This window comes from Camelus bactrianus, chromosome 15 (assembly GCF_048773025.1).
Source record: "Camelus bactrianus isolate YW-2024 breed Bactrian camel chromosome 15, ASM4877302v1, whole genome shotgun sequence".
Lineage (NCBI taxonomy): Eukaryota > Metazoa > Chordata > Mammalia > Artiodactyla > Camelidae > Camelus > Camelus bactrianus.
In genome coordinates, this window is record NC_133553.1 from 51,884,254 (window position 1) to 51,905,550 (window position 21,297).

The 21,297-nt window shown below is 34.7% G+C and overlaps 1 protein-coding gene across 2 annotated transcripts in view; it reads right to left on the reverse strand.

Moving 5' to 3' along the window:
- Window positions 1-6,252: 6,252 nt before the first annotated feature.
- The window catches only part of ASB3 (ankyrin repeat and SOCS box containing 3), an 83,450-nt gene continuing 68,405 nt past the window's right edge, over window positions 6,253-21,297 (reverse strand). For both annotated transcript variants that reach the window (XM_010951855.3, XM_074341136.1), the window contains 2 exons: window positions 19,878-20,011; window positions 6,253-8,061 (listed from right to left, as the gene is read on the reverse strand). In XM_010951855.3, the coding sequence (XP_010950157.1) occupies window positions 7,856-8,061; window positions 19,878-20,011 (340 nt within the window). In that variant the 3' untranslated portion in view covers window positions 6,253-7,855. The remainder of the gene's footprint in view (window positions 8,062-19,877; window positions 20,012-21,297) is intronic.

A 21,297-nucleotide genomic window follows, 5' to 3' on the forward strand; every position in this document is an offset into this window, starting at 1 on the left:
TACTGTCAGGTCCCAAAAAACTAAAAAATGGAGTTACTATATGAGTCAGCAATTCCACTCCTACGATGTCTGAAGAAAATGAAAGTGCTCATTTGAAAAGATACATGTACCCCAATGTTCACAGCAGCATTATTTACAATAGCCAAGATATAGAAGCAATTTTAAGTGTCCATCAACAGATAATTGGATAAGGAAGATGTGATATACACATATACAATGGAATACTACTCAGTTATAACAAATGAAATTTTGTCACTAGCTACAACATGGATGGATCTAGAGGGTATTATGCTGAATGAAATAAGTCAGATAAAGATAAGTGCTGTATGTTATCAGTTATATCTGGAATCTAAAAAATGAAACAAATGAATGACTATATAGCAAAATAGAAACAGACTTATAGATACAGAGAACAAACTAGTGGTTACCAGTGGGCAAAGGGAAGCAGGGGGGAAGATAGGGGTAAGGGATTAAGAGACACAAACTACTATGTATAAAATAAATAAGCTACAGGGATACATTATATAGCATAGGGAATATGGCCAATATTTTATAATAACTTTAAATGTTGTATAATCTATAAAAATATTGACTCACAATGTAGCATACCACAAACATTGCAAATCAACTGTACTTCGATAAATATATAAATAAAAGTTTCTGTAACTATTAAAAAAGATGTCTATAAGTTCTTTGATAGTTCTCCCTTCAAAAGGTGGCATCTAATTCCTCCACTACAGTACCCGCTTACAGTTTGAATGAAACCTTGTAACAGATCCCCAGCCATAACTACTCAACTAACCCACTCTTCAATTCATGACCTACAGAAACTGTGTGAGGTAAAGTTAACTATTTTTTTTAAGTTGCTAAGTTTGAGGCAATTTAGTACACAAGGATATATATAACTAAGATAAAAAAACAGAGAGCATGTTAAATAATGGCACGGGGATGCAATCGACAAAATCCAAAAAAAAGTTTCTTTTGTATAGCACAGGGAACTATGCTCAATATATTGTAATAACCTTCAATGAAAAAAATATGAAAATGAATATATGTATGTATATATATGACTGGACATTTTGCTGTACACCAGATTGACATTGTAATTGACTATACTTCAATTTAAAAAACCCAAACTTTTGGAAACTCTACAAGAAAATAACCTAATATCTCAATCAAAAAATTCCAAAGAAAATAAAAATAACATCACAGTGATAATTTTTGGATCTGGATGTAAGCAAACCATTTAAAAAGCTACAGAACAATTAAAAATATGTAAATACTGACTGGATATTTGGTATTAAGAAATTATTCATTTTTAAGGTGATACAATGATGGTACTACTGTTATGTTTTTTAAAAGGGTATCATTGTTACGTTTTTTTAAAAGGGAATCTTTGACTTCTAAAGACACATACTAAAATATTTACCAATATTATGTCTGGAATTTGCTTCAAAATGGTTATGAAAGAGAGGGAATTGGTGAGGAAATGGAAATAAGAATGGCCATGAGTTAATAATTATCAAATCTGGGTGATAGGAACATGGAAGTTCATTGTACAATTCTCTATTTTTTATATGCTTGAAATTTTCCATAATAAAAAGATAAAAAAGAGTAAGTATGCACTTACATGAACACACATAAACAAATACCACACTATGATATTTAAGAGTGGGCTTAATAAAACCAAGTAATTACAAGCAAGATGAAGACCAGAAGAATTAGAATGTTTTACTCTCTAAAATAAATAATTTTTAAGTGTCAAAACCAAAATCCAGACTACACATTACAAACTAACACATCTATATCTGGAACTACTCTGGCTTGGAACTGGTATCTTAGCACATATTATTTGATCCAATATTCTATAATAACCTCAAAAGTATTATGCCTTCTTTTTAATTGTTTGATTCAAATTATAGTCATATTTAGACACCAGATGGACTTTCTTCTTCACCTATTCCATCATATTAGAAAAAGAGTATAAATTAGCACCTTATAATGACCCATGATAGACTTAGATCATCCACATAGGAAAGCAGTGAATAGAAGGTTATGCTAACCATTTGATGGTAAAAGAGACATAGATGCTATTCACAAGTCTCAGTGCGCCAATGGCAGCTGCCACCTGTTCTGCTTCACCTATTAGTGCTGTGCATGAACAAGAAGCCAAGAGACCGAAAAATCATGCAGATACTAATTTTTACTGCAACAATGGTATATTTTAAATTCCTTCCTTATAAATAGATACCATACATAGATAGTTATAACACAGAAATGCAAAGGAAATGCAATTACATGACTATTCTGGGCTGAGACCAGATGACTAGCATGGGTTCACAAAGGCCTCACTTCCATTCTCTTTTTACCCTTTATAAAGAGGAGGAAGGGGTTGTTTGCTTTAAGCAGATGTCTTATGAAAAGAATCAGCCCAGAAATGCCTCATTATTTTTCATTCCTACCAACTCAGAATTTGTGATAACTCATAGCTTGAGCTTGGCTGCAGGCATCATTAACAGGACAAAGAAAAGGCCTGATCAGGATACAAAACTGTAAAGGCGAACTGACTTTAATTATAAGGGGAAAAAAAAAAACCAAAAACACCACACTCTTAAACCTGTGCACAGATTTTTGAAAACCTAAGAGAAAGAAAACATTCCAACAGAAAGGTAAACATTAATTACTGGGTCTGGATAACAGGATTATGGCTCCATTTTGTTTCCTCCTTTTTTCTCCTGAGTTTTAAGAGATTTTTTTTCTTTTAAACTTTGAAACACTTAAAATTCTATTATTGTTACGGCTATATGAGAATTTTTTTAGAAGATTTTTATCTTTTATCTTTAAAAGCTTTTTATTAGCAAAGGGACAGGTTAACAGATGTCCCTTACTTAAAATTTAAATGTTTTATTCAGTAAAGCAACTGAGGAAAATATGTACTTATAATCTCTGCCCAAAGTATATATTTTGGTAAAAAAAATATAATTGACTGGCTTCCTCTCAGTGTAAATTACTGATATGTTGTAAATAAGGCTATACATTTTCTACCAATATGTCACAAAAAATATTAAGCATAATCAGTTCCTTCTCATGAAAACCACAGGGTTTTATTGACTCCAACAGAAGATAAAATCATTTTACTTACTGCTAGGTATTCTGTTTCAATGACCACCTGTTATTTAATAACAATGATAATAATAAATACATATGAAGACAGACTAATTTAGCCTCAAACAGAAAAACAAACAATGGAAGAGAAAGTAAAAAGTAAATCTCAACAGTCACGCACAAAAATACGAAATTTTCCTTAAACGTTTTGTTAAAAAATGAAAAAAGAGGAAGAGAAAAAAATAAGTATGTTTATAAAATCATTATGATAGCATCTAAGCCTTCAAACATGGCCCATATTTACCTTAATTCATAAACACTGCTTTTTCCTAGAGAGAATGTGTAGGTGTAAACTCAGAGATCCAGCATTAGCTCTAATCAGAATATAGCACTTCTTTCCTGATGTAGGGACACCCACTCTGCGTTATCTTTTAGATAACTACCCAGGTCACACAGAGTCACGAGTGATGGAATCTCCTGGTTTGGGCTCTCATTTATAGTCTTGACAGTTTTGTGTGACTAGCTGTTTGGGATAAGAGAGAACGGAGGAGGCAAGTGCTCTAGCACAGGAAATTCAGGGGAATTAACAGTACCAAAGGAGCAGCTATTATTATGTTTGCACATCACAGGAAAAGTTTTACAAATCCCCTTGGCTTAGAGATCCTCTTTAAAATAAGTATTTGGATAAGCCAGTGGGCTGAGCTTCTATTTACCTTATACAGAGGACAAACCCATGAAACTGGAGGAAGGCAGTATTTACTGGTTAAAACGTTCCCCAAATTGTTAGATCTGAAACACTTGATCATAAAACTGAAAATGGCCACATTACAAGCAACTTCAACCAACCATTCCTACCATTTAAAATCTTTCCACAATAGTGCTAGGGACCTGCTAGCAATAATTGTACTGAGAGTTCTTCAAACAAATATTTCTATAACTAATCAAGAAATATAATTAGAGGAATATATCTCTAAGAATATAGAAGAGTATAAAAGTAAAAGGCAAACTTTTAGATGGATTTTCTCAACTTCTTTCTATATCCCATGCTGATGGGATATAGAATGTCTTTCTATATCCCTCCAAGTCCAGAGAAGACATATATTTATTTACATTTTTATTACAGTTATTATTTACAAGAAGTTTCTGAGGGCCAAGATAATTATAGGGGAATTTTAGGGAGTAACCAATCAAAAATACTCATAGGTCTTCAAACTGTACCTGACACAATACCTGAAGATCTATAAAGCATCACAATTTTCATGCAGGTTTATAGATAGACTTAGGTTGGAAGAACAAATCTAAAGTCAGACATATCATCTGGTCATGTGACATATAATGACACTTAGGCTGCCTTTCAAAGATTATCAATGTCATAGGTGGTCACAGGACACAGAGGTACACATGTAACTGATTTCTGGGAAGTAGGGTCACATGTAACTGATTTCTGGGAAGTAGGGTCACCAGAAAGCTGCATATCAGGACATTTGCTACTTGGGCAAAAGAGAGAGAGAAACAAAGACACGATGTTTAAATGAAAAGACAACCTACAGAATGGGAGAAAATATTTACAAATGATGGGACAAAATATTTAGAAATCATGTAATCAACAAGGGATTAATTTCCAAAATATACGAACAGCTCATATAGCTCAATATCAAAAAAACAAACAACCTAATCAAAAAAATGGGCCAAAGACCTAAATAGACATTTCTCCAAAGAAGACATACTAATGGCCAACAGGCACATGAAAAGATGCTCAACATCACTAATTATTAGAGAAATGCAAATCAAAACAACAATGAGGTATCAACTCACACCAGTCAGAACAGCCATCAATTAAAAAGTCCACAAATAATAAATGCTGGAGAGGGTGTAGGGAAAAGGGAACCTCCTACACTGTTGGTGGGAACGTAAACTGGTGCAGCCACTACAGAAAACAGCATGGAGGTTCCCTGAAAAACTAAAAATAGAGTTACCATATGATCCAGCAATCCCATTTCTGGGCATATATTTGGAAAAGATGAAAACTCTAATTCGAAAAGATACATGTACCTCAATGTTCATAGTAGCATGTACATCCACAGATGAATGGATAAAGAAAATGTGATATATATACAATGGAATACTACTCAGCCATAAAAAAGAAAAAATAATACCATGTGCAGCAACATGGATGGACCTAGAGATTATCATACTAAGTAAAGTAAGTCAGACAGAGAAAAACAAATATGATATTACTTAAATGCGGAATCTAAAAAAAATGATTACAAATGAACTTATTTACAAAAGAGAAAGAAACTCACAGACACAGAAAACAAACTTATGGTTACCAAAGGGGAAAGAGGGGAGAGGGATAAATTAAGAGTTTGGATTAACAGATACAAACTACTATATATAACAGATAAACAACAAAGACCTACTGTATAGCACAGGGAATTATATTCAATATTTTGATAACCTCTAACAGAAAAGAATATGAAAAAGAATACATATATATGTATATATTATATATAGTTAATAAAGAAATTATATATATAATATATATATATTTATGTATAACTGAATCATTTTGCTATATACCTGAAACTAATACAACATTGTAAATCAATTACAATTCAATTAAAAAAATAAAAAACAATGTTCAGGTTACCACTATTACATCAAATGATCACAGAAAGATGTCCTATGACAGGAAGGATCCACAGGAAATACACTTGAAGGACAACATCAGATCAAGGAAGGGTAAAATTTTGGCAACTGTTATTAAAACTGATTTGTGTCCTGCTCTGGTAATATGTACTATCATCAGAGAATTACTGTATGAGGGTTCTTCATTAGGTTCCTTGTGACTTTAAGAGTATTAAAGCAACATGGTACACACAGGGCAAAAGCTTAAAGTTCATGCTAACCAGATGCATCATTTTGATCAGAAGCTGCAACTATAACTTACTTACCTTTAGATGCTTTTCGATTAGATTTCTCACTGACTCCTTGCCATTAGTCATAAAAATCATAAATACTTTATTATAAAATAGTCTAATAGTCCAATGTATACAGTAAGTAAAATCATTTATGTTTTAAATACTAAGGATTTTCAGTGTCTCTAAAATATTTATTTTCAGATTTTTAAAAATAAGAGCTTAATGATAAGTTACGAATAGTTGAATTTTTATTACTTATTTGAACATGAAAACACAAAAAGATTCACCCTTAAATGTAAACATTCTATGTACATTGGACCCTAACAAAAAACTGGTTATGTTAAAATCAGAGACTTGGGGTTTGGAAAAACAAAGAAACAGACAATGTTTTAAAAATATCATATAGCATATACTTTTTTAGAATTTCTTTATTAACTATCAGAATTTCCACCTGTTTTTCGATATCTACCCTTATTTCTACTTGTATACCCATATTCAAACTCTATCTCCGCCCCAAAGGCAGCAACTACAGCTCTAATCTGAGTTAAGTTCAGTCAACCCCCTGGACATTAACAATGTCTCTATCAAATGGTACGCCGTCATCACTGCTTTCATCAAACAGGAAAAGCCTATCAGAGATAAATATGGCTGACCCACTTCCATCTATTTTAAGCCACCGGCTCTTAAAAGGACAGAATACTTTCCCCTGCTTTGGACTCCATCTCTAGTTGCCTGCTTTCACTACCTTTCTCTCAAGGCTAGTGCCCACAGACTTTTATCAAAGCTCACTTGAGTGTTTAGTCCTCTCTGACTCTAGATTCAGATTGAGTAATTTTAACACCAATGAGGCAATGTCTCACTAACCTAGGATTCCAGGGTTTAAATTTCATGGACTATTTGATAACCTATCTAGATAGCAAAAAGGAAATACACTATAATATTAACAGAACTAGCAATCATTGCTTCATAGGATCAAAGCTGCCCTCTGATTTAGAGGCTGAATGGAGCTTCAATGTTTTATTTGATACTGAGTGACACAGGAATACATACCTTTCTTTATTTAAAGATGGTACCACAGAAATGTCTCTCTGTCTCCTAATTAGCACTGTAAGTGTGGTAAAATGCTTATTTATCTCAATACCAACCTAAGTTTCTTTCAACTGAACATATCTTTGAATTTAGATCTTTTCTTGCCTTTGCAGAAATGGGAGTCTTTTTTAGCCAGAGAGTTATCGAGGAACTGGAAAAAAAAAAAAAAACAGCAAAATGATTCATTTACTATAGTCTTTTAAAAAAGAATTCTCCCCTGAGTTTACCGTGAAAAGCCAATGAATATCAATTCTTGATAAAAGAGACTGAATTAAGAGAATGGAATATAAGATAGTTCTTTTATAAATATAAAAGATATTCAACCTCAAATAAAATAATAATAGATTCAACCCCACTGTGTGTATACTTCCAGTGAAGATTTATGCATTCCATTCTAAACTCTAGCCCTAGGTAAACACAGAACTATAGGTGGAAATATGCCACGTTTAGCACTAGAAGTAGCATCACAGTTCTGTAACAGAATAAAGCAGAAAATGGTTACGTAAATGAGTATTACAACATAAAGGGTACTGGTGATGAAACTACAATAAAGTAACATGAGTGAGGTTTACAATACTTTTTTACCTGGAAGCCCAGTTGTAAACATTTGCATTAAATTACTGCCCTCTAACACCTAACCAATCAGACAAACAAAAACCATCTTTTGTGACCATAAAATCATGAAGAATTTGTACTCCATGGCTCCTTATCTTGGTTTTCAGGGTAAGACATGAGCTGCGTTAAGTAGCTTCGCTGATTTTTCCATCTTGAATAACTGCCAGTTCTGGAACTTCATTCATCCTCAGAACCTCTGCATAGAGCAAATAATCATGTAGGCTTCTGGGAAGTGGCAACTGACAGATAAAACTGTCAGATTGCAGTTGTTCTGGTTTTAGACTGGACCGAATTTCCAATCGACAAAGGTGGGTAAGGGATGGAATAGAGGCTGAGAAACAAACAAAAGAAAGACGATACAAATATTTTAACCAGAGAGATATATCAGTACATTAAGGTACATGTCGTTTTCTTCCCCCCCATCTCTGTGTAGTACAAGAGAAGTGATGTTTACTTAGACTACTTTTGAAAGACAATTACTTGGACCAAGATGACCACAATAAACTTTATCCTTTTTACAGCCTTCATCTGGTTCCTCTCCAATTTCTGGCCATACATTCCAAGTCAGTACCCAGGGCCATATAAAACTGAATGTTCAAATTCTAAAAATCCGGTGACATAAGTTGGGACTTAGGAAACGAAGGATCTAACTTTAGAAATGATAGAAACTCACAGCAGTAAATGTTACTTCCCTCTTACTCTCATTGCAAATGGTCTCCAGACCTACCACATCAAGTGAATAAATGTGTAGCTTACATAATTTTTGCTCTTTTTATCCATAATATAGAACGAAATTTTAAAACTGAACCAGAGAGAAAAGGAATATTTATCAAGTGCCTACAATCCCATATGCCTATATTACTTCACACACATCCTCTTTTTATCTTCAATAACCCTATAAGGTATATATTATCATGCTCTTACAGAGATAATAAAACAGAGGTTTAAGTAACTTTCCAAAGGTCACACATCTAGTACATCGTAGACCAGGATTCAAATTCAAGTGCATATGACTCCAAAACATGCATGTGCATGTGTATGTACACCGCTGACAAAAGCTAATTACCAATTAAAGGGTAACTCACACACAATTAATTAAGAATCATAAGATAGTGGTTTCATTTTCCAAAATGAAGACTGTTAACTAAAGAAGTTAACATCCATGAAAACTGAGAGTACTAAAAACAGCTAGTGGTTTTTATGCAAATCAAATTTAATGCCTTTTTTGCCTTTTATTAGTCCAAGAAATCTTTTATAAATCCCTGTGAAATACACCAATGATTAAACAGATCTGGATCAGAGCAGCAAAGATAAGTACTATCAAGATCCCAACTGATATCAGACCAGTTGGTCTGACTCCAAGTTTAGGGTCCTTTAAACTGCAATATCCCACAGGGCCTGCGACATACTAATTCTCTAACATCAACATCTCCCAAACCACTGAGGTTAAATCCATCATCCTACATTTTAGTTTAAACTTATTGGTTTAAGTTTAGTTTAGTTTATTCAGAGTCTGGGAAACTCCTCAAACCATAGTGTTTTAAAATGCCAAATTAGAAAAGAAAGTTACCTGATTCTGTACATAAAACCTGAGTCTAAAAAGAGTATTTCTTTAAATTACCATGGGTTATACAGACTCCCCATTATAAATAATAAGACTATTTCATCTATAATATATAGCACATTTATTTCTACTGTTTTCATACCCATATACTGCTTAAATTTAACTCTTTTCTGTAAACTTAAAGGAAGAATCATCATTCTCACTTCTAAGATGAGAAAACACAGATAAAGGAAACATTGGAGGGATTCATAGGAAACCATACAGAGAGCACGCTCAAACTGCAAACCCCCAGTTTTCCAAAGAAGTAAGCAGGTTCAATTTCAACAAGCAGGTTGCCCATGTTCAACTATTACATGTAAGGAAGCCCTCTTACCCAGTGAGATCAGGAAAAATAATTGCTCCTCATGTCACTGGGTACACACAAATGTAATTAAAGTTTTGGGAATGAGCGTAACTGATTCTAGGTAAGCACACAACTCAGCTGGTAGAGACAGAAGTATGCTGACATACTAGAAAGTAGCCCATCAGCTACAAACACTGAGCATGCCATGAACATAGACAGATGAGACTGACAGAGCAAATGACAAAACTAGAGTGGGCGGGTTACAGTGAGACTGGTTAAAAGAATTTTTATTTATATTCAGGTGGAGTATAATACACATCTTGTTAAACTGAAATCTCTTCATTCTGCACATCCTTGTTTAAAACCAACCGGAAGAAATAGGATGGCTGTGCAACCCAGAGGAGAGCTGATCATTTGGGGCTAAAGGATCCTTAATGCTGCTCAGCTTGACCAGTTTGGCAGAGCACACTGACTCACCAGCTCCTCAAGCTGCCCCACAGCCTACTGCGGTGTGGACAAGCCTTTCGAGGTATTCTGACTACACCATTGTAGCCCTATCTTTAAAACTAAAGAAACCATTTGTTTCTTTGTGCTAATATGTTATATAGAAGCTTAATCATCTGTGATCAAGCCAAAACAGACCAGGACACATTTGCTATGGGAAACTGAACTGACTTGCCTGTGCTGGCACTGTACATGAACAGAGCTGACACTAGAATCCAAATGATTTGACCCCAAGTCTGGGGTTCTTTAAAATGAGACAAGCCCAAAATAATTCTTCAGCATCTTCTAAATCACTGCAACTATCGTAAGTTTCAGAAGATCTTCCCACTTTATAATTAAAACAAAAGGGGAAGGGTATAGTAACTCCAGTTACTGGTTCTAATTTTAACTGCACCGTTTTCATTTTCCTCCTGTGAGCACAATAGATCACTGACCCAATGAACAATTAGAGGTAAGAACTGTATTCATTTGAACTGAGGGAGTCTTCCATCTGTGGATTATTAACACAGACAATAATACACCCATCAGCTCCATCTTAGTTTAATACGCCAGGGAATACTAAAGGAGTTGTACAATCATACATGCAATATTTCAAAGTACGCAAAATTTCTATGCAAGTTTTAGTGATGCATGGTATTTCCAGATGTGTTGCCACTAGGCTGAGAGAAGATCAAGCCATGCCTTGAATTTATAATATGAAAAAGCCCAGAAGCTATACATAAAACATAACTTCCATGAAAACCTGTTAAAACCAGATTTTAATTTGTTAAATAAATCTCTTTTCCTACATTATGGCACTGATCGTAACGTAGAAAATGATGTCTAAAACCATACCATACTTTTGATTCACTTTTTTGACCCAATCATTTTCAAGTTAGTATGTTAAACCCAGCTTACCTCTAGACTATTAGCAGACAAGCAACCTTTAACTTTTCATTTCTATATAAAAGTCTTCCGTTTTGTTAATTTTGTTGTATGTTACAATCAAAACAGAAGGCCACGTTATATGAAGTTATATTAAAATCAAAACAATGATCAAAGTAAGTCCTATAATTCTTAATTCATTATGCCTGTTAATGCCAAGTTTACTAAAGCACAGAACTACATGCACATCACACATGCCTATACATACATACATATCTATATTTTCCACAACCATTCATCTCTAGCCTGCCCTCATGCCAATATTCAAATGATACATCTGCCTGGATTTTTTATTTCTATGGTTCTTCTGCATGGCTTTCCACATCAAATGTATTCTGGGCCATCTACTACAATGGATTTTCATCACTAATATATTGTCTTTCTGGTTCTATCCTTTTGTTCCCAGTGTTTCTGATTTTACTTGTACAGTCTCTCTCTCACTAATTACAACTAGAAACTTGGACAAAATACGAAAAGCTACTTTCTGAGGACTCGGAAGAATAAACAGAGACAGATTAGGGCAGGAAATCAAAAACTTAAATCAAGAACAGCAATGAATAGAATGAATGGAGAGAGCACTACCCAGTAAAAAGACCTGAGCTGGAGTTGACGAGCCACCATTAACTAGTTGTGTGACCCTGAGCAAGTTTTTTAAATGCTCTGACCTTGAGCTCCTCTTCTACGAAATGACTATGACTCATCTGTAAAATGGACAAAATTGACACTTCTCTGCATCAAAAGATTGTTGGTGAGGTTCAAGTTAGCACAAACCTGCAAAAGCATTTTATAAACTGTAAACAATATACAAATCCTAGGCACCACCTAATCTAGTGATTTCCAAATGTTCTGAATGTACAACCAGTTAGTGAAAAGTCATTGAGTATGTAACCTTGATATTGGATATTTATGTAAATATAAATTATATATGTATACTATTAACATTATTTGTACTAAATACACAAAGTTAAAAGAATAAGCTAAAATGAAGTAAGAATTATATTTTAAATGATTTCATTTATTTATTAAAGGTATAAAAAACCCTTTTCAATTTTACTAAAAACACTACCAATTTTTAATAAGAGCGAGGTGACTAAGCTTCATTAATTCATCGTGATACGATAATTCCAGGATTTGGTTCTAGGTCCAGTCTACTTTGATACTTTAGTTATAAAGTCTGATGCAATTGAAAAAATATCTTACAAAGAACACATAGACTCAAACAGGAAGAGTAGACTGTGGCTTAGCTGAACTAATCAGGATACTAACTTATCCTATCTCGTAATTATGCAAAATTGTTATCAAAATTCATCTGGTAAACTTCTGTTTTTCCTGATATCAATCAGTTTATAAGGTAATTAGAAAGTTTAGCCTTTTCACATTTTTATTAAATGCCTTTAAATCTAAGGAAACTGTTTCCAAGTAATTTAAGTGTGTCAATATGAGAGTTTTTCCAGGTGATACAACACTGTTTTTGGCCAGAAAAATCACATAACAATAAAAATATTTTCCAGCATGTTTTCAAAATCATGTCCCCATAGCAAAGTTTCTTTCAGAAAGCAGTTTCTTTTTCACTCAGTTAAAATGTTATTTTTACCTTAAATCAACAGAATTTTAGGAAATATGTACTAGGTTTCATACTACTCATAGCTATTCATTACTACGGGAAACAAAAGTTAAGGAAATTGGAACAGTTGTATCTTCGCAAAAGAAAAATACGTAATTCACCTCTAAGTTCAAGGACTCTTTTTAAGTTGTCACAACATAAACAGCAAACTGCTGGATGTATAAACAAGAACCACGGTCACTCTCACCCCATTATAAAGTACTACAAAGACTACAAATTTTAAAGGTCATGTTTTTATAAAATTATTCACAACTATATTACTTCATGCAATTCTGGTTTCAACATACTCTCCTGTATTAGCCTGACGATTGATGATGAACTAAACTCACTTCATTTATGATGTTATCTTCATTTCCTTACATTTACAGAAAAGTAAGCCACTCTAAGTAGTCAGTGTTATTACATAGCTTTTCCAAATAAACATTATTCTATTAAGTAAGTCATTACTGTTTCAAATATATCTTTTCTGGTATGTATTTCCTTCAGTAGCTCTCAGAAAAGTAACTACCCATTTTCTTACTGAAACAGAATCTTTGTTAACAAATACCCTAAGCTGAGACATGTTATAAATATTACATATCTTCTTCCACTGTAGTACACCATACTTCCTATCTCCAAGGTTATATTTTTACTCCTTTCTTTTAACTCTTTAGCAACGTTTTCTATGTTTCTTTCAATAATATTTGCTAATAAGAAATGCATTTTACTTTGTCCCCATGTTATTTCAGCCAGTTTTACTGTGGCAGCAAGAACATACATTTCCTCAATGGTATGTTAATTTTTTGTCTTTTCACTACTAAATAAGAAAACTTAAAAGCTCTAAGCATTTATCATTGTGTTTAGCAAATTTTATAAAAATAATGGATTGAGCATCATTAGACAAATACTGATGAAAAAAATCACAGGGTTTATCTTCATGTTCTGGATGCTTAGATTAGAACACCTTGCTGATTATGATATTTTCATTACCTAATATCTCACCACACACTACAAACTAACACCAAGGCTCACTGTTAACTTTAGTAAAGGTGAACCATATTTTTAAATACTTTTCTTGATTCTTCTGAACTACTTGTCAGCTCGGATTGGGTGGTCAGCATTTTTTATCACATGACATGGCAATCTGGTAAGAATTGGAGTGCAGCTCTATGATTATTTTATTGGTTCACTTTTACTTGTACTTTTAGTATTATCCGCATAAAACATTATTTTTTGCAGAAATCTTTTTAAGCCACTTGGCCAATTTCTGAGAATTGGTTGAGTTAAAACTGGATAATGTAATCACAATCAAACATGAACTACAATTCACTAAATTACACCACAAGTATGGGTGCCTGGTCACCCACTTTGGGAAGCATAAACCTAACCCACGTAGATATGTAGGTACGAGGCATCAGGCCATGCGTGCTAAGTGGGAAAAAAATGAAAGTTCAAGTCTTACAACTACAACCTTACTATAAGAGAAAAGATAAAATGAAAGGGGGAACTTAATCACTGATAAGCAATTCCATCTTCCCCTCTCCCTTAGGATGCCTGGAATATTTGAAAATTAAGTAAAATCATCTAGCTTAAGCATTTTCCAGTGGTAAACAAATGAAAAAAATGAATCATGGTTTCCAAATCTCTCAGAAATAAAAATACATTCTTCATTTCCCTAACTTGTTTAGGGAAATGTAACACAGTGGTCTGAGGTTAACAGGAGAAAAATCAAGCTTAGGATGATAAAGTAAATTTTAACTCCCACCAAAACCTTTCCATAAAGTGCTCAGGAACCCCTATTCTATCATAAACCAACTCTCCTTCCTCTAGAACACTTTACAGGACACTCTCTCCACCTCTTGTACTCACGGAAGCCTGATCCTCCCAAGAAAACTACTTCCTCAACCAACTTATAAAATAGAATTTTCTCATTCTTCCACATCTTTGTCACACCCACCACAAAGTCTCGAAGGCAGGTTAGTATTCTCATAGCCCTTCTGCACCACTTTCAGACTCATGTTTTTCTGTCCTTAAATTCCAACATATACTACTTCCTCTCCTTCCAGAGTCTGCTCTCCCTGACTGCCACTGCACCTGATCGTTACCATCACTGAGACCTCGGGCCCTGACTCCTCCTGCCTTCTAGTCTATCAGGTCCCTCCCTTCCTTTCTCACTTCTTTTTCTGTCTGATGGAATTCCACAGACCCATCACTTATGCTATTTTATTTTATCAAACTCAATTCTTCTGTACCTGCTCTGACAATCCCCAGAATCAGTCTAACCATATTCCCTCTGCTCCCCAATACAGAGAAACTGAAGCCACACTGGGAAAAAGCTACCATGTGACCGTACAAACTATACTACTTCCAGCCGCCACGAGGCCCCCAGGATTGCTTCGTAAATCTTTCACTAGTTCCTGTTTCCCACAACAACCATTCCAAACCAAGTTTCTCCTACCAACTCTCACTTCAGTTTCCTTCTTAGCAAGATTTTACCTCCGACTTCTTAAGTAAAAACAGGAAGTCTTCTAGGCTCTCTTTCTCTCAGTTTCTAATACTCAAACTATAAACTTTTTCACATCTACCCCGTCATCTCTCTTCTTCTCAAAGGAAAAAAGTTTGTTTATTTAAGGTTAATTCCATCTCCCTCTGGCTTATGTGAAATCTTACTATATAAATTATCACTTTGATCTCCAAATCTTTAATCTAATGTTTTTTTAAACAAACTGAGACCCCTTAACCTATAAAACATGTTCAAGCCTCTCTTGTTTTAAAAGAAAATTCTGCCATGACCCTGCATCATTCTCTTTTAGCCACTGCACTAAAGAAATATGGTTTTTTTTCATTCATAGATTCTAAATCAGTGTCTGATACATAGCTGGGGTGTAATTAAAAAATTCACTCACTAAGGAATTAATGAATATAAATAGCTATATTTGTAAATGCCTACCTACAGAAATACTTACATGATAGCTTCTCTTCTTTGAAGACTTCTGCCTATGATCCATATTTGGAACTAACTACAATTATAGATTTGAGTGGTTAAAAGTTATCAGATGAACAAGCTATCAAAAACTAAAGCTCCTATCCTAATTGCCTTTCCACCCTAAAATAAATATTTGGGATCTGGAAAACAATGTTCTTTTGTTTTAATTAGGATATAGCTGTCCCAGGGGTGTGCCTGCACACATGCAATACATATATGGGAAGTGAAATGGGCTTTAAAGTAATATCGGTGAACCGACAAGACACTTTTAAAAATTCTGTTTTAATTGCTCTAGGGCAACATTTTCCCCCTCTCTTAGCACACCGATAGATTTCTGATATCATCAAAGCAGTTTTAACAGCAAAACGTCCCAGCAAATGTGGCTACAACTCATTAGTACCTAGTTTAGTTAAGTTTCCCACCAAGCACACACAAAAAACAAAAAACTACCACTTGGATTTATAAGAGGCTGTGTGAAGCAAAAATGATAAAATTGTAAGTGGGCAAATGGAAACTTGTTAAAATTTTAAGTTAACTATACATTTCTCATTAAAACAAAACAAACAAAACAAAACCAAGCTTGGCTCTTAAATCTCATAATAGGGGCAGTCTGCAGGACTGCAGGACTGTTAATCAAGGCGTGACTCTGCTTAAGTTGTGAAGGCCCATAACATGGCTAGTAGCAGGGAGGTAAAAAGTTTCCTCCTCTACAAATAGAAGGTCACATGTTTGATTTTTGAAGATGAAAGGCCAATACTGATGGGGTTCTTAATTTTTAATTGAAGTATAGTTAAGTTATAATATTATGTAAGTTTCAGGTGTATAACATAGGGATTCCCAATTTTCAAAGGTTATACTCCATTTAAAAAAATTATACTTCACTTACAGTTGTTATAGAATATTGGGTATATTCCCTGTGCTGTATAATTTATTTTATACATAGTAGTCCATACTTCTTAATCATCTACCCTTTATATCTTGCCACTCTTCCTTCCCTCACCCCAGTGGTAACCACTAGTTTGTTCTCAGTATCTATGAATCTGTTTCTTCTCTGTAATATTCACAAGTTTGTTTTATGTTTTAGATTCTACATGTTTTACTGTTTGTGATTGTCTGTATGTATAAACTGTTTTACATCATGTTTAGAACAAAGCAGAGGAACACTGAAATGACTAGATCAAGAGAGTTTCCAGGAACCCTTTTACAGTCCTTTGTAGGATCAGATCCATGTAATACTCTGGATGGAACTGTTTATGTTTGATCACTAAAGTTCAGGATGAACTAAAGCCAAGTGTTTTTACCCATAAGAACATAATTTCCTAGACTTGATCTTGGTCAGTTGGCCAGGGGTTGGCAAATTTTTCGGCTAACAAGTCTACTGCAATGTGGCTGAATTGATGTTTCTGAGAGGTATATACAGACTCATGATCAAAAAATTGTCATTAAAGCTGCAGCCAGTCAGTAGAGTTTACCTGGCACACATTTCTTTCCTAATGTAAACAAACTGTTTGAAGACAAATCTTACTCAATGATTAAAAGATGAGCAGCAAGGAATTGGTTGTCTTTCTTATTTATAAACTACCAGGCCAAGCTGCTGTTTCCTTAAGGAGGAAGAAGGTGAGGAAAGGAGGGTTTTGACCAAGTATAAGGCATTTCCAAGACTTGAAAAGAGCTTAGGAAAAAAATGGAGAAAATCCTTCCCTTGCGATAGACACTGGTATACCTAAAGGAGCTAGGGAACTAAAGCTACCTAGGGGCTCACTGATTGTGGCAGAGCTACAAGAAGCATCTTTTCCAAAAAAGTTAAAAGAATATACCGACAAGGCAATTTTTTTTAATACCACGATAAGTTATTGGAGAAAGTGGGGTGAAACCAAGACTGTCAAACATTTAGAGAAGTAATCAAAAAACTATCTGAGCTCACTCTCATTGGTGTTAAAACCCTAATCATGCTTCTGCTTACTAGAAATCTTGCATCTTAAAATCCAAATAAAGGAGGGGAGAATACAGGTGACCAGTACACAGAAACTCAATGTCCTGAAAACTGAAGAAAAAAGAAGAGCTGGGTACATTCAAGACAGTCTTGAACTACATGAAGAAAGAGAATCATAATCCCACTCTGAAACTCAGGCAACTGAGGAGGAAAGCATATCTTTTCCTTCTAGCCTTACTAAAGTCCAGCATTGTGATGGCTCCCATTATCTGCAGAAGAGTAACCACTGAAGACTATCGTGAGAGACCACTATGACCTCAAGGAAGAACACAAGCTTTCCCTAAGGAGTTTGCAATAAGAATAGGGTTAAAAAGTCTTTCTGGGATAGAAATAAAAGGGCTTTTTAAACACTGGACAACACAAGAGTCAAAGTGGATCAGGGTTTCTCAACCTTGGCACTAGCGACATTGGGGCCAGATAATTCATTGTGGGACCTGTCCTGTGCCTGGCAGAATATTTAGCAGCATCCCCCTGCCCACACACACACTCCCGCTTCTATCCACTAGATGGCAACAGCACCTCTACCAATTGTGACAACTAAAATATCCCCTGTAGGGGGGCAAAATCATCCTGTTGAACACCGCTGCTTTGGATGAAACAAGTAACAAACAGCTGCCAGGGATAACTCACGTTCTTAGTAAACAGCATTTGTAAACCACCTCACCTCCTGAATCAGGAAATAGAAAAACCATCAGGATTCATAGGAAAAATGACAAATTCAAATTCTGGATATGTCAAAATGTGGTATACCAAGTGGAGATATGCAAAAGTCAGTTAGCTATATGAGACCACAACCAAGAAAAGAGGTCGTGGCTAGAGAAATAGAGCAGAAAGGCATTAGCTACATTAATACCTCTGAGAAAGGCTTCTGCAAGTCTTCAGCCAAAATAAAATCCTCTTAAGAGATGACGATTATTACCTCACACAAGCTCTACCTACTGCCTAATTAAACAAGGAGCCTTTGATGGATTTAGTCAACTGCAGGCTAATGCACTCATGCACAATTTTTACCTTCATCTGGACAAACCTGCCATATGTTAAAGTCTTCAGAGTAAACTCTCACAGATCTTTACTAATTGATAGTCTGCAATAATTTTCCCATTTGGCATATGTTCCCTCTTTTCCACTTTCTGTTTCCAAATCCACTGTCCCAAATTCTATCAATTCAGAATAGGTATCTGCCCTCTACCTCCACAGATACATAGTTAGTAAAAGCAGATGCAATTCTTATATGCAAGTGAGTTTTCCAACATTACCATTAAAGAAATTCTCTACTAGAAGGCTCAGAATCCAAACAGATTACACTTTTTCTTCAGCAAGAAACCTCTCTAACAGTCTGAATGCACCTCAGTTCAAGAGCATATTTTCCTGAATGTCTGTTTTTGATTGAGAAAATTTACTTAAATGTAATTTTTCAAGAAATTAGAAGACACATTTCTACACATGCATTAAGTTTACTTGTTAAAAACCCATTCAACATGTTTTATGAAGTTAATTTCATGTAAAAATATCAGTGAAGAAATAATTTTTCTAACTTAAGACATAATCTGGTTAACAAAATATAGTTGGAGTAAAATCTGACTAAATAAATAGAAATAATTTGCATATATTATGATTAGTTTAAACTGGTTTCCTTGTGTAAAATCTACTGCTCACTCTTTAATGTTTTAACTAACTTAAAAGCTTTTTTCAAAAGTGAGGGTAATTCGAAAATTAGTTTTAAAATAGCTCACCTTTACAGTCATACCAACATACTGGCATACATTCAGTAAGAACAGGTAAAAATAAAGAATGGTGATACTTCCTTTTAGATGATGATAAAATATTAAAAGAGAGAACACAAATCCACATAAACTCCAAAGAAGAAAACTGCATTTAGCATTCTTCTGACCACAAACTAAATATTCACTAATAAGATTTTTAGGACTCACTTTTGTTTGTACAACCCTTACTAAAAATAAAAGGATATCATTACAATTTCAGTAAACATTTGTTTTTCTTTATTTGCTCCTTAGGCTAAATTTACGAAATCAGATGTGATTTTTGTTGAAGGAAATTACTATGATGCCCTTGCCGCAATCCCATCCTTGCCCCACACAAAGAAAATGCAGATAATGCCCAACTACATATATGTTTTCCAATGAGTTATCACTTAAAATTACAACAGTTAGTTTAGAGAAGGAAGAGAAGAAAAAATAGTGACGTGTGTTTGAAAACCGTACTTTCTTACCTATATGTTTCTGCAGAGCCCGAGAGGAGTTTGAGGCACGAGCAGAGAGCATCTTTTCAACAGCTGGAGGAAGGTTCCTCCAATTAGTAAACTCCAAAGTGAAGATAAGGATGTCATCGCTGACTGAGTCAATCCTATATTAGCAAGATGTTAACACACCGTTAGACACAAAATACACCAAGTATTTGTCCTGAAAACAAACACCACATACCTATTCTTACAACATCTTAAATGTGGAAAGCAGACAGAGGACTGAAGGCACAGAAAATATTCGGATAACTAGAGAGAAGTTCAGTGGATGTGAAGAATCATCTACAGGTTCCCGCATGAAACTTGAGTAACTCTGTGTGTGGCTGACCAGTAGATGACAAGAGGAGTGTCTACTCTCACAGAGGGTAGTCTTAGTCTTTCCTTCTCATTCCCCAGCAGCAGTGGTAAGAAAAGACAGATTTAGCACCAGTGTTATCAGTGGATTTGCCATTATCTCCTCCCAATGGGGTCATTGCCAAATCTAGATTGGTCATCCTTACAGACACATTACTTAACAGTCCTGAAAGGATAAAGCCCAAACACTGAAAGTTATCCCTAAACTGAGTGTACAGGAGAGATGGCTTGTTTCTGCCCAACTCCCAGGCATGTACTACAACTGTTCTCCTCTAAGAATGTTCTCCATTATAGATGCAGCTCTGAAGGATGTAGGGAATAAGTTTTGGCTTTAAAGACTGAAAGAAGGTGTTGATGACAAACAGTTCTCCCTCTATTCTTTCAAAATAAGGTCAGACTTCCTACCAACACACCCAGAAGAGACGTCTTAAATTTTAGAAGCACTTGAATCCTAATGGGAGGAGCAATAACGTAAGAAAAGTTCTGATTTCTAATACCACCTCTACTACTTACAATCATATGAGTCTAAATTCTTTAAGCCTTAGATCCTGGTCTCTAAAATGAGAATAATACTCAACTGCCTATTTTACGGGACTATTCATGAAAATAATTGAGATAATACAGTAAACAGACTTTTAAAACTACCAGATATTATATAAATATTTGATATTACTAGAGTTGGTTTGAGATTTTCAGTATTACATTCTCAGTGGGCCTTATAACACAGTACACGTGAAATTCAGTCAAAGCTTAAAGAGAACTCTAAATTCTAACAAGATTACTTATCTTCTACTCAGTTAGATACTCCCCTACCATCACACAGTTTGAAGAAAAATAAAATGATTAGGGTCTTTGGTGATTACTTCAAAAACAGAAATTCTTCTCATGGTTGCTTTTTTTGGACACACTACTGAGCAAAGCAAAAGGGAAAAAACAGAAGGAAAGGAAAGAAATTGAATAATACTCTAAACTTGTCTTCTCAAAGATAATTTATTTCTTGTATTTCAGGGTCAAAGTATCCTTCAAGTGACTGATT